At 38.2% G+C, this 12,429-nt stretch overlaps 1 protein-coding gene across 2 annotated transcripts in view; it reads left to right on the top strand.

Moving 5' to 3' along the window:
• Positions 1-12,429, top strand: part of CSPP1 (centrosome and spindle pole associated protein 1) — an 88,091-nt gene that overhangs the window by 4,609 nt on the left and 71,053 nt on the right. Inside the window, exons 3-7 of one of the 2 annotated variants that reach the window (XM_049781855.1) lie at positions 829-932; positions 2,417-2,440; positions 6,757-6,837; positions 9,858-9,956; positions 11,597-12,036. In XM_049781855.1, the coding sequence (XP_049637812.1) occupies positions 829-932; positions 2,417-2,440; positions 6,757-6,837; positions 9,858-9,956; positions 11,597-12,036 (748 nt within the window). The remainder of the gene's footprint in view (positions 1-828; positions 933-2,416; positions 2,441-6,756; positions 6,838-9,857; positions 9,957-11,596; positions 12,037-12,429) is intronic. The other variant, XM_049781856.1, reaches the window with a different exon arrangement.

Below are 12,429 nucleotides of genomic sequence, written 5' to 3'. Positions count from 1 at the left end.
TGTGGGCTACTACTAGATCTTTCTTTTTTTTTTTTTTTTTTTTTTTTTTTTTTTTTGTGGATTTTTGGGTCACACCCAGCAGTGCTCAGGGGTTATTCCTGGCTCCAGGCTCAGAAATTGCTCCTGGCAGGCATGGGGGGGGGGGCATATGGGGCGCCGGGATTCGAACCGATGACCTCCTGCATGAAAGGCAAACGTCTTACCTCCATGCTATCTCTCCGGCCCCTTTTTTTTTTTTTTTTAAGTTTTTGGGTCACACCCGGCGGCGCTCAGGGGTTACTCCTGGCTGTCTGCTCAGAAATAGCTCCTGGCAGGCACGGGGGACCATATGGGACACCGGGATTCGAACCAACCACCTTTGGTCCTGGATTGGCTGCTTGCAAGGCAAATGCCATTGCGTTATCTCTCCGGGCCCACTAGATCTTTCTTGGAGGTCATTTTTTTCCGGTGGTGATAAGGGGTTTATGTGGTGCTGGGATAAAATGGGGTCAGCTGCATGCAAATAAGGACCTTACCCTTACCTCTTATATTTTCTCTACCTTCCAAAGCATTTAAAACAAAACAGCCATGTTGAAGTCTCAAAACTATTATGAACATTTCCTTTCTGCTGTGCTTTGTTATACAGTTTAGTTAAAATTGTCGTTGGAGATTTGACTTGTATGTGTGAAGCCATAAGTTGGATCTCTGGCATGGCTGCAGGCAAGAACACGGGAATGAGTTTGAGAATAATCTTCATCACACACATTAGAGAATGAGCTCTCTCTTTCCCCCCACCCACATATTAGTTTGAAAATGAGCTACTTTAGTAATAATTTGTTTTCTTTGTAGGAATCAATTATGGATTAAGTTTACCACTTGGAGAAGACTATGAGCAGAAGAAACATAAATTAAAAGAAGAATTGCGGCAAGATTATAGGCGTTATCTTACTCAGGTAATGAAATGTATTAGTTGGATGTTATGTATCAGAATTGATTTCTTAAATTTGTTTTTCTGTTGCTTAAGTGTATTAATTTTTAGGTATCCAGTGTAATCTAGAAATGGAGTGTTAGAAAATGTAATTGTTTTGTGGATGGGATGGATAACTTGGAATATTACAGACTTGATTTTCAGAGTAATTTAAATTTTATGTTGATATTTAGGGAATACTTTTTACTTAAAGTTTACTTATAAAACTTTATTTTTTCTTTTTAGGAATTTAATTAATTTTAGTTTTTGGGTCACACCTAGCAGTGTGCAGGGGTTACTCCTGGGTCTGCACTTAGGAATTAATTACTCTTGGTATTACTTGGGAGACCATATGGGATGCTGGAGACTGAATCTGGACCAGACACCTGCAGTGCAAGCACTCTACCCCCTCATTACTGCTCTGCCTCCATAGGGGATTTAATTTATCTAAGATTATAAATTCTAGTTGCTTACATATTTTTCCCCATTTAAATACCAATGTTTACAAAGTTGTTCATAATACAGTTGTTTTGGGTATTCAGTGTTCAATACCAAACCCACAGTGGGACCTTCCCTCTATCATTGTCCCCAGTTTCCCACTCATCTCCCAAGCCAGCCCCCTTAGCAGGCACAAAATTATTGATTTTATATTGCTTGTTACCACAAACTGGGTAATGGAATTATCAAAACAAACAAAACAATAAGCCTTCAGTAAACAAAATTTATGAAAATTGTTTTTATCTCACAATGGGGTCATTAAAGTCATTGAGGGTTTATAAAGTTGTTGCTATTTGAGCTTTTTGCCTCACGTTTTTTGTTTATTGGGTTCCTTTGGTTTCTGTGCTGCTTTCCCATCTAATCTGGTGGGCTCCTTCTAAGCTACCAGTACTGTGGAATTTGGAGGTATCCATGGCCCAGATATGGCTACATGCTCTAGAACTTCAGCTTCTGTAGAATTAAGTTAATATAATAAATGTCAGTAGCTTGGCTTGGCTTAGCTTGCATTTCTTTTAAGATTAGTGGTGAAGCTGTGAAGCTGGGCCATTGTTTACATAGTGGTTGCTGTGGGTTGTGGGGCTAATTGTTTTCTATACATTTTTTATAGCATAAAATAGTTTAATTATTACTTTTGTAGTCTGTTCCCCCAGATGTACATTAAAGTGACATGTAGATTTATATAGTTGCTAATTGTTTCCCTATTAGCTTAAACAATAAATTTTATTAATTAACATCTGACATTTTTGATTTATTATTTAATAAATTATACAATATTTCTTTATTGTTTACAAAATTATTTTAAATAATATGACTAATTATGTATATCTTGCCATTTCAAGTTTATCTTTTAGCTTCTTACAACGTTAAGCTTATTCTATATGTTTAATGATCTCATTTATTCTGATTTAATATATACATGGAGAGAAAGAATTTTGAATACATCTTATCAACAGTGTTTTTCCTTGACTTTAGGGTATTGCACAAGCAAAAAGAAAGGTAGGGTTGTCTGCCTTTTTTGCTTTATTTTTGATATCTAATAGCTTATAATAACTTATTGTTCTCAAGCTAATATGAAACGTGGTTTTATTGTGATCTTGAAGCTTCTGATGCTGTTACTTTATATCTTTGCTTTTTGGAAGATTAATCTGTATTATAATTTTCTGTTATTCTAATCCAGCCTTTGATTATTGTTTTGCATTTGTTTTTATTGCTTTATATGCCTAAATACTTATTCTGTTGCTATTTTATTTTATTTTATTTTATTTTTGGTTTTTGGGCCACACCCTGCAGTGCTCAGGGGTTACTCCTGGCTGTCTGCTCAGAAATAGCTCCTGGCAGGCACGGGGGACCATATGGGACACCCGGATTCGAACCAACCACCTTGGGTCCTGGATCGGCTGCTTGCAAGGCAAACGCCGCTGTGCTATCTCTCCTGGCCCCTTTATTTATTTTCTATTATTTATTTATTTGGGCCATACACGGCAGTGCTCAGAATTACTCCTGGTTCTGCTATCAGGAATTATTTCTGGTGAGCTCAGGAGACCATTTGGAGTACTGGGGGTGAACTTGGGTAAGGCCATATGCCAGGAAAATCCCCTGGTCTCTACTACTATTTTAAATGCATGTTTTAGCACACTAATTAATTGATCACATTAGGATTTGTGATTTTAAGTAATAAAAATATTCTGAATTATGTTTAAATTGTATATTGTCACTATTTGAATTGCTCAGTATTTTTGTACCAAAACATGCATATTATTATTATTATTATTATTATTATTATTATTAGTTTTTGGGTCACACCTGGCAGCGCTCAGGGGTTACTCCTGGCTCTACGCTCAGAAATTGCACCTGGCAGGCTCGGGGGACCATATGAGATGCTGGGATTTGAACCACTGTCTGTCTGCCTGCAAGACAAATGCCCTACCTCCATGCTATCTCTCCAGTCCCCAGATTATTATTTTTTAATTGAATCACCATGAACTACAATGTTACAAATTTTATGATTGAGTTTCAGACATACAGTGTTCCAACATTAATCCCTTCACCAGTGTCCACATCCCTCCTCATGTGGATAATTTTTTAAAATTATTTTTTGGGGGCCCGGAGAGATAGCGCAGCGGTGTTTGCCTTGCAAGCAGCCGATCCAGGACCTAAGGTGGTTGGTTCAAATCCCGGTGTCCCATATGGTCCCCCGTGCCTGCCAGGAGCTATTTCTGAGCAGACAGCCAGGAGTAGCCCCTGAGCACCGCCGGGTGTGGCCCAAAAACCAAAAAACCAAAAAAAAAAAAAAAAAATTTATTTTTTGGGGCCACATCCAGTGTTGCTCTCCAGCTATTACTGTAGTCTCTGAGCTTCTGGATCCACTCCTGGTGATTCTGCAGTCACTCTGTAGTTCTCAGGGTACCATGGAGTGCTGGAATTGAACTAAGGTACACTTTTAAGTTCTATATTATCTCTCAGGCCTACTTTTGGGCAGTACTTGGCTGTGCTCAGGGCTTCCTCCTGACTCAGGGACCACTTTTGGTGGAACACGGGCTATATGGAGTTCTGGGATTTAACCCCAGGTCAGCCACATGCAGGGCAAGTACCCTACCTGCTTTACTATCTCTCTGTTCTCCATATATAAATTGTAATGGAAACCATATTTCTTTTCTCTTTTTTTAATGGCCGGGGCGGGGGGGGGGGGTACTCTCTCAGGAAGTACTCAGGGACTCTAGTGACTACTCTTTTCTATATTCAGCAAGTCAACAAACTTGACTGGCTCAAGTTTGGGTTTTCAGTGATGGGGTCTTGCTCAGTCTTGAGGTGCTGGGAACTGCAGGATAACCTTGACTCTGTCTGGGGCCAGGGCATGTAGTCAAAGGAATCAAAGTAGGGACCTTGCAAATGCAAGGTATGTAACAGTGAGCTCTCTTGGTCGCACATCCAAGGGACTTTCTGAACTCTGGGATTTGAGGCATGTTTGGGGTTTCAACGTTCAAACACGTGATTCTTGAAGATGAGCCTGGTGGCCAGAACTAAGAGGCTTTAATCAGATCAGAAGGTGTTTGGGGCAGTACCCAGGGCAGACAGCTTTCCCCTAAATCAGACAGCTTTCCCCTTTCTTGATACTGCTTTTAAATACTCATTCACCCATTCATTATTCAACTGGCTTATTTAAATCACTTATGAAGATGTATTATGTAGGGTTTAGATTCTTTGTAATATAGCATCATTACAATTTTAGAAGTGAGAACTCTAACAAGAAGAATAAAATGATCAGAAAAGGGGGCCTGGAAAAATATGGGTAGAGGCTTGCTTTGTGTACCGCCAGTCTGGGTTTGATCCCTGAGCCTCTGATAGGAGTACTGTAATATGTGGCACACAACAGAAACAAAATAAACAGAAAAGGTAGCTTTAAAAAAATTTTTTTTTTGGCTGTTGGGCCACACCCAGCTATGGTTTAGAGAGCTTACAGCTGGCTCTGAGCTCAGGTATCACCTATGGTTAGATTGAAGTCATATGCAGTCTGGGAATTGAACATGTGTTGACTGTGTGCAAAGCAAGTGCTCTTTCCCCCTGTCGTTTTAGTTTCATGAAAAGTGTTACTTTGTAAAATTAAAATAGAATTGACATATTCTACTTGCTCCACTAATAAGGGCAAGCTTTCAGATGGAGAATTTGTAATGAAGAAGGTAGGATAAATGATAGACTTCAGGTTTTTATATTAGGTATATCAGCCTAATACATTTGGTTTACAACTTGGCTGGGTTAGCACAGATTATTTTTGAAAGATATAAATAATAAAGTAAGTATAAAGAGGGTCAGATTTTTTTTTTTTTTTTTGGTTTTTGGGGCCACACCCATTTGATGCTCAGGGGTTACTCCTGGCTAAGTGCACAGAAATTGCCGCTGGCTTGGGGGACCATATGGGACACTGGGGGATCGAATCGCGGTCCTTCCTTGGCTAGCGCTTGCAAGGCAGACACCTTACCTCTAGAGCCACCTTGCCGGCCCCTAGGGTCAGATTTTTCAACTTGATATATGTGGTAGGCCATGATAGAACAATATGCCTCTGTAAACAATCTGTTGGAGCTTTATTTCAGAACAGTTCTGAATATTTCAGTCTGTTATCCTCTTGTCTTAAATAACTGCTGCAGATTGAAGATTTTAAACTGAGTTTCTTCCACTATGATAATTTTCAGTCTTTCCCATGATACTTTCCAGAATGATCTTATTTCTTTTCAGATAAAATACTTAAATGCCATTTCTCTGCCTGTAGGATAAAAATTTAAATTCTTTATGGCATGTCAGGTCATTTTTCTGATTCAGTCTTTTTCTCTGATCTTGGACCTCAATGTCCACTCTTTTCCATACTTTTCTTTATGTGGTGAGATGACCCTCTTATATGTACTATTTTCATACTACTTTGTAAGTATGGAATGGCAGTGTTGGTAGGAGGTAAAATATACAATTACTGGCGCATAGAGATAATATAGATCGTAAACCTAAGACACTTTCCTTGCATATGGCTGGCAGTAGTTTGATTCCCAGCACTGTATATAATCTGAGTCAAACTAATAACCCAGTGATATAGATAGAATTATTTTACAACCAGGAAGTCAAACAGAGAAGTTAAGCTACTTGCTCTAGGTTATATGACTGCTAAGTACTATTATAAAAAAATCTAGAATTTGTGTGCATCTTTTACTAGTTTGTTTAAGTTTTTTTCCCAATCTTCTATGATCCTTATACCATCTTTGGTAGGTAGACAGAAGGAAATCAGCACAAGGGGTGAGTGTTACATATGTACAGAAGTGTGGGGTCTAGTCTTTGACATCTGATATCTATTACAGACTATTCTTCTACTATAAGAATGGAAGTTACACATAAACAATGTCAATTACATCTGCTTACATTTGAGAATATTTAACTCATATAACTGCAGGAAAAATAAGAAAAATATTGTTTCAGTATGTAGAAGGATATTTTTAGGAATTTGAAATTTGCCTTACAGAATAGTGGAACACTAAGCATGAACAATATGCTTAGAAGAGAAACGCATATTAGGAAATTTCTTCTCCCTCATGCAACAACAAAAATTTATGTACTTCAAATAAAAATGAAGGCTTTATTATCCTCAGGGAGATGTATATGGAAGAAAATCTTTTTATAATTATTTTTGGTATGGTTTCTAGATTTGTAATTTTCTGTCATTCAGTTATTTTCTTTTATACTGCTAATTGTAATATTTTAAAATGTAGAATGTGAAGATATATTTGTAAAATATTTCATGAGAACAATTAGTAATATATTTTCTTAATACACAGAAAAATTTTTTATCTACAAGTGAAATAGATCCATCTACTCTGGGAGTTTCTCTTCCTATTGATGAAAGGTTATCTGCTAAGGTACGTTTTTAGATAATTATTGTGAGTAGCAATATTATGAGACATCAGAATCATTAAAAAAAACTAACCCATGTTCCTAAAGTAGAAGATAGTATTCTATATTTGAATTCTTCAAAATTCTGTGGTGTTCATAAGTTGTGCCATTTTAAATTTTATTTTGAACATTATTTTTATACTATGATTGTTGAATATTTGGAATTCACTTATTTTAGTATTGGTTCCCAACTGTAAAGTTTATGCTCTGTGACAAAGTTATGATTTTTGACAGATATATGATGAGCAGATGAGATGAGTGAATGAGAGATTATAGCAAGCTAATATGTAGGTTAAGGATCTGGAGTTATTTGAATGTATATTTTTGTTATTTTGTAAATACCTGTACATAGTTTTTAGAAATGATAGTGTTAAGTACTTTATATTTGTTTACAGAGTTGCATTTTTTTTTTTTGTTTTTGTTTTTGGGGCCACACCCGTTTGATGCTCAGGGACACCGGGGATGGAACCGCGGTCCTCTTGGCTAGCGCTTGCAAGGCAGACACCTTACCTCTAGCGCCACCTAGTTGCAATTTCTAAACTGAGTGAAGATTACTATAGTTAGTGAACATATGAGAAAATGAACAGTTATTAAATTTCCAAAGGTACCTAGTTTAATACAGTTTTTAGATTGGGCTATTTCTTTCTTTCTTTTTTTTTTTTTTTTTGGTTTTTGGGCCACACCCAGTAACACTCAGGGGTTACTCCTGGCTATGCGCGCAGAAGTCGCTCCTGGCTTGGGGGACCATATGGGACTCCAGGGGATCGAACCGCAGTCCATCCTAGGCTAGCGCTGGCAAGGAGGACACCTTACCTCTAGCACCACCGTGCCGGCCCCAGTTTGGGATATTTCAATGGCATTATTAGTTATAAAGTTTATGCTTTGTCTTTGCTGGCATTAGGGGTTAAAATAATACCTAACATATTGTATTACAATAGGACGTTTCTCTCCTTTTTTTTTCTTAGCCATACCTGGCTATGTTTAGGGCTTGCTCCTGGCTCTACACTCAGGGATCAGTCCTTGTGGACTTGGGGGACCATATGTGGTTCTGTGGATCTAACCTGGGTTGGCCATGTTCAAGACAAGCACCCAACTGACTGTACTATCTCTTCAATCTCAGTAAAACATCTTTCTTGTGATATATTAGATCTCATAATTTCATATTTCAAAATTATTATGGGTATTTTGATTTTTATTTTGAGGCCACATCCAACAGTGCTCAGGAATTACTCCTGATTCTGTGCTCAGGGTTCACTCCTGCAGATATGGTAGACTTTATCTTTCCAGCCCCATTAGAATCTTCTAACTTTGGGAATGAAGTAGCTGGTTTTTTAGGGGCCACATAAGGAATTAAGAATAGGAAGACGGGCCCGGAGAGATAGCACAGCGGCGTTTGCCTTGCAAGCAGCCGATCCAGGACCAAAGGTGGTTGGTTCGAATCCTGGTGTCCCATATGGTCCCTCATGCCTGCCAGGAGCTATTTCTGAGCAGACAGCCAGGAGTAACCCCTGAGCATCGCCGGGTATGGCCCAAAAACCAAAAAAAAAAAAAAAAAAAAAAAAAAAAAGAATAGGAAGTGTCCTTGAGAAAAAAAAGAAGGAAGATAACTGGGTTAAATTCTTGGAAACATACTGATGATAGAACTGATAATTGTATCCATGTGTTTGATGATTTGATTTATTTATGAATGATTTTTGCAGAGTAAACAGATTGCATAAGATTACTGTCAGTAAATCCAGAACCCATGAATTAACTGGGCAATAACTACTTGGAAAATGGCTCCTAAACTCTAGTTTTTTTTTTTTTTTTTTTGCCACACCCAGCCATGCTCAGGGATTACTCCGGGCTCTGTGCCCAGAAATCACTCCTGGGGGCTGGAGTAATAGCACAGTGGTAGGGCTTTTGCCTTGCATGTGGCTGACCCAGGATGGACCTATGGTCCCATATAGTCTCCCAAGCCAGGAGCAATTTCTAGCACATAGCCAGGAGTAACCTCTGAGCGTCACTGGTTATGGCCCAGAAACAAAACGAAAAAAAGAAATCTCTCCTGGCAGGCTCGGAGGACCATATGTAATATACCGAGAATCGAACCCTGGTCTGTCCCTGGTGAGCTGCGTGCAAGGCAAATGCCCTGCTGCTGTGCTATTACTCCGGCCACAGCTCTAGCTTTTTTTGGAGGGTGGTCATAGCCGGCAGCACTCAAGGGTCACTCCTGGATCCTTGCTCAGAAGTCGCTCAGGGGACCATATGGGATGCCAGGAATTGGACCTGGGTCTTTTCTGTGTTGGCTGCGTGCAAGGCAAACACCTTACCTCTGTGTTATCCCTCCAGCCCCAGCTCTAGCTTTTTAAATGTGAATCATGACCCCATTAATGAATGTGGGAACACATAGTAAAATATTTCTGAATGTGTAATGACCAAAAATTAATTCACAGTAAGTACAAAATGAAGTTGAGGTGTTTCTAGGAGTGTTTTGTCCAAGTTTCATTTTGTGAATGAAAAGAGATCACAGTAGAAAAAGTTTAAGAGGGACCAGAACAATAGAACATCGGTAGGGCATTTACCTTGCACGTGGCTGACTCGGGTTTGATCCCCAGCATCACAAGTGGTCCTCGGGCTTGGAGCAATTTCTGAGCACAGAACCAGGAGTAACCCCTGAAATCACTGGGTGTGACTCCAAACAAAACAAAAAAAATTTCTGACCAAAGATATATAACTTCTGGACTGAAAATGGAGATATTTCACAAAGAAAGCAGGCTCCTTCTACTAAAAGTCTCATTTGTGGACCTGATTCTGCTTGTAAAGTGATAAACCACAGATTGATGGTCTTGAACCTCTGTATGTGTCTTGCTACTATATGACCCTTAAAAAAAATTAGTAAAGCTTAAATTTGAGTAAAATTTCTTATATATGAAACTAATTTGACATTAAGGTCTACCTTTTGTGAAAGTTGAAATTAACATTGCATTATTATTTGTGTTTTAAGGAAAGGTTGAAACTTGAACGCAACAAAGAATACAATCAGTTTCTCAGGGATAAGAAAGAAACGAATGAAAATTTCAGGCAGATAGAGAAGAGTATTGAGGTAGGTTTTGCTTTTAAAGTAATTTTTAAAACCTAAGGCTGTATATTTTTGCTTAATTGAAGAAATACATTAGGTATGTCAGCTGTTTTTGTAAATATTGAAAAAAACTAAGCAAAAATTAAACCTAACACAGAACATTTAAATATTTTGTTGTACATGACTTTATCTCATATTGAAGAATTTGTTTTACTTTTAAAACTTTAACTTTATGGGGAGGTTTATTTAAAAGGTGGTTTCAGGTCTTCTTAAAATTTTGGGGCCACATGTGCTCAGGGCTTCCTCCTGGCCTGTGCTCATGGACATTCACTGTGATATTCAGGGGACCATCTGTAATTATGGAAATCAGACTAGGATGGCTGCATACAAGGCAAGCATCTTATCCACTGTACTATTTTTAGCCTTTCAGTGACCTTTTTGAAATACTGAAAATGTATACCTATCTATTAGTCTATTTTTTTTTTTAGATGTAGGGATCATTGTATTCATAAAAAGTTTAATCGAAATGTTTTGAAGAGGGCTGGAGAGATAGCATGAAGGTAAGGCGTTTGCCTTTCATGCAGGAGGTCATCAGTTCAAATTCCAGCGTCCCATATGGTCCCCTGTGCCTGCCAGGAGCAATCTCTGAGCGTGGAGCCAGGAATAACCCCTGAGCACTGCCGGGTGTGACCCACAAAAAAAAAAAAAAAAAAAAAAAAAAGAAATGTTTTGAAGTAATATTTAACTGAAATTTGCTTTTAGTTTATTGTCTCTTTGTTACCACCACTGCGCACATTACAGTTTGGTAATGAGTCTTGTTTAATGATAAAACTTCCTTGAGATTTTTTTCCCCCAACATATTTCTTTTTCTTTTTCTTTTTTCTTTTTGGGCCACACCTGGTGACACTCAGGGGCAACTCCTGGCTATGCGCTCAGAAATTGCTCCTGTCTTGGGGGACCTTATGGGATGCCAGGGGATCAAACCGTGGTCCATCCTAGGTTAGTATGTGCAAGGCAAATGCCCTACCACTGTGCCATAGTTCTGGCTCCAGATATTTCTTTTTTTAAAGCTACTGTATACACACACACACACACACACACACACATACACACATATAAATATATACATATATATTTACTTTAATACTTTATGCAGTTTGATCTTTTTCCATAACACAGATGGTTTTCTTTTCACAATTGCGGAGTTTATGATTGAGTTTTCAGTCATACAGTGTAGAACACCCTTCACAGGTGCTCATTTCTGCCACCAAAGTTCTGTTTCCCCCCTGTCCTCCCAACCTGCCTCTGGGGCAGACATCTCTTGATAAGATATTTCTTTCTTTGTGTGTGTGTGTGTGTGTGTGTGTGTGTGTGTGTGTGTGTGTGTTTTGGCCACACCCAGTGATGCTCCGAGGTTACTCCTGGCTTTGTGTTCAGAAATTGCTCCTGGCTTGGTGGACCATGTGGGATGCTGGGGGATCCAACTGCAGTTCATCTTAGGCTAGCGTGTGCAAGGCAGACACTTTAAGGCTTGTGCCACCACTCTGGCCCCTCGATAAGATATTTTTTATTTTAAAAGTGATTGATTAATATTATTTGAGAATTTAATCTCCTTTTAAGAAGTACTATCTCATTGTTTCTTTATTTTTTCTTTATATGGACAGTCCAAGAATCAAAGAAATAAAAAGCCTTTTAGTCAAATTAAACCTGATCTGCCTTCACAAATACAGACATCTTTTGAAAATGTAGAAGGTCCTAGGAGAGAGGTCTTAACTCCTTCAGATGCATATGAAGAGCTTCTAAACCAAAGACGACTAGAGGAAGACAAATATCGGCAACTAGATGATGACATTGAATTAAGGAATAGAAGAATCAGTAAAAAATCTCATGAAGAACGGGGCGTTTCTAATAGAAAATATCAGAAATTTGCTGGCACAACTGACATTTCAAATAGAAGATCGTATGGGCTTAATGAGGATCCTGCTTTTGATAGACAGTATTATAGACCAGACCAAAATTCTGAAATAAGTGAAGAAATGGATGAAAGATTTAGATTTGAAAATGATGTTGATAGAAGATATTTGAGACTGTATCCAAATGACAGGTATTTATTATTTCTTATTCATTTATTGCCTAATGTTACTTTTTATCATTATATTAGGAAGAAAGGTTTGAGTTACACATTTGGTTAATTCTGAGTTATTCAGTTTCAAGGTACACCATTTTCTTTTTTTTCTTTTTGTGGCCTTGAGAGAGCAAAGAAAATACCCAAGATGGGGAGAAGAGGATTCCATGATACTGAAACTGGCATACTGAAATTCTGCAACCTTTATGTAATAAAATTAAATGAGAAAAAAATATTCCCAGAGAAAGAGACAAAAAGAAAAGCTGCTATGTCTCAACTTTGGGAGTTAAACAGACAAAACCTTTATGGAGGATTTGAACTGTGCAGTAGTAATTCATTATATTGTTCATATTCATGCTGTCAGCTCTTTCT

Source organism: Suncus etruscus, chromosome 10 (genome assembly GCF_024139225.1).
Source record: "Suncus etruscus isolate mSunEtr1 chromosome 10, mSunEtr1.pri.cur, whole genome shotgun sequence".
Taxonomy (NCBI): domain Eukaryota; kingdom Metazoa; phylum Chordata; class Mammalia; order Eulipotyphla; family Soricidae; genus Suncus; species Suncus etruscus.
The sequence above is the reverse complement of the archived record's forward strand: the minus strand, read 5'-3'. Positions and strand labels throughout refer to the sequence as shown.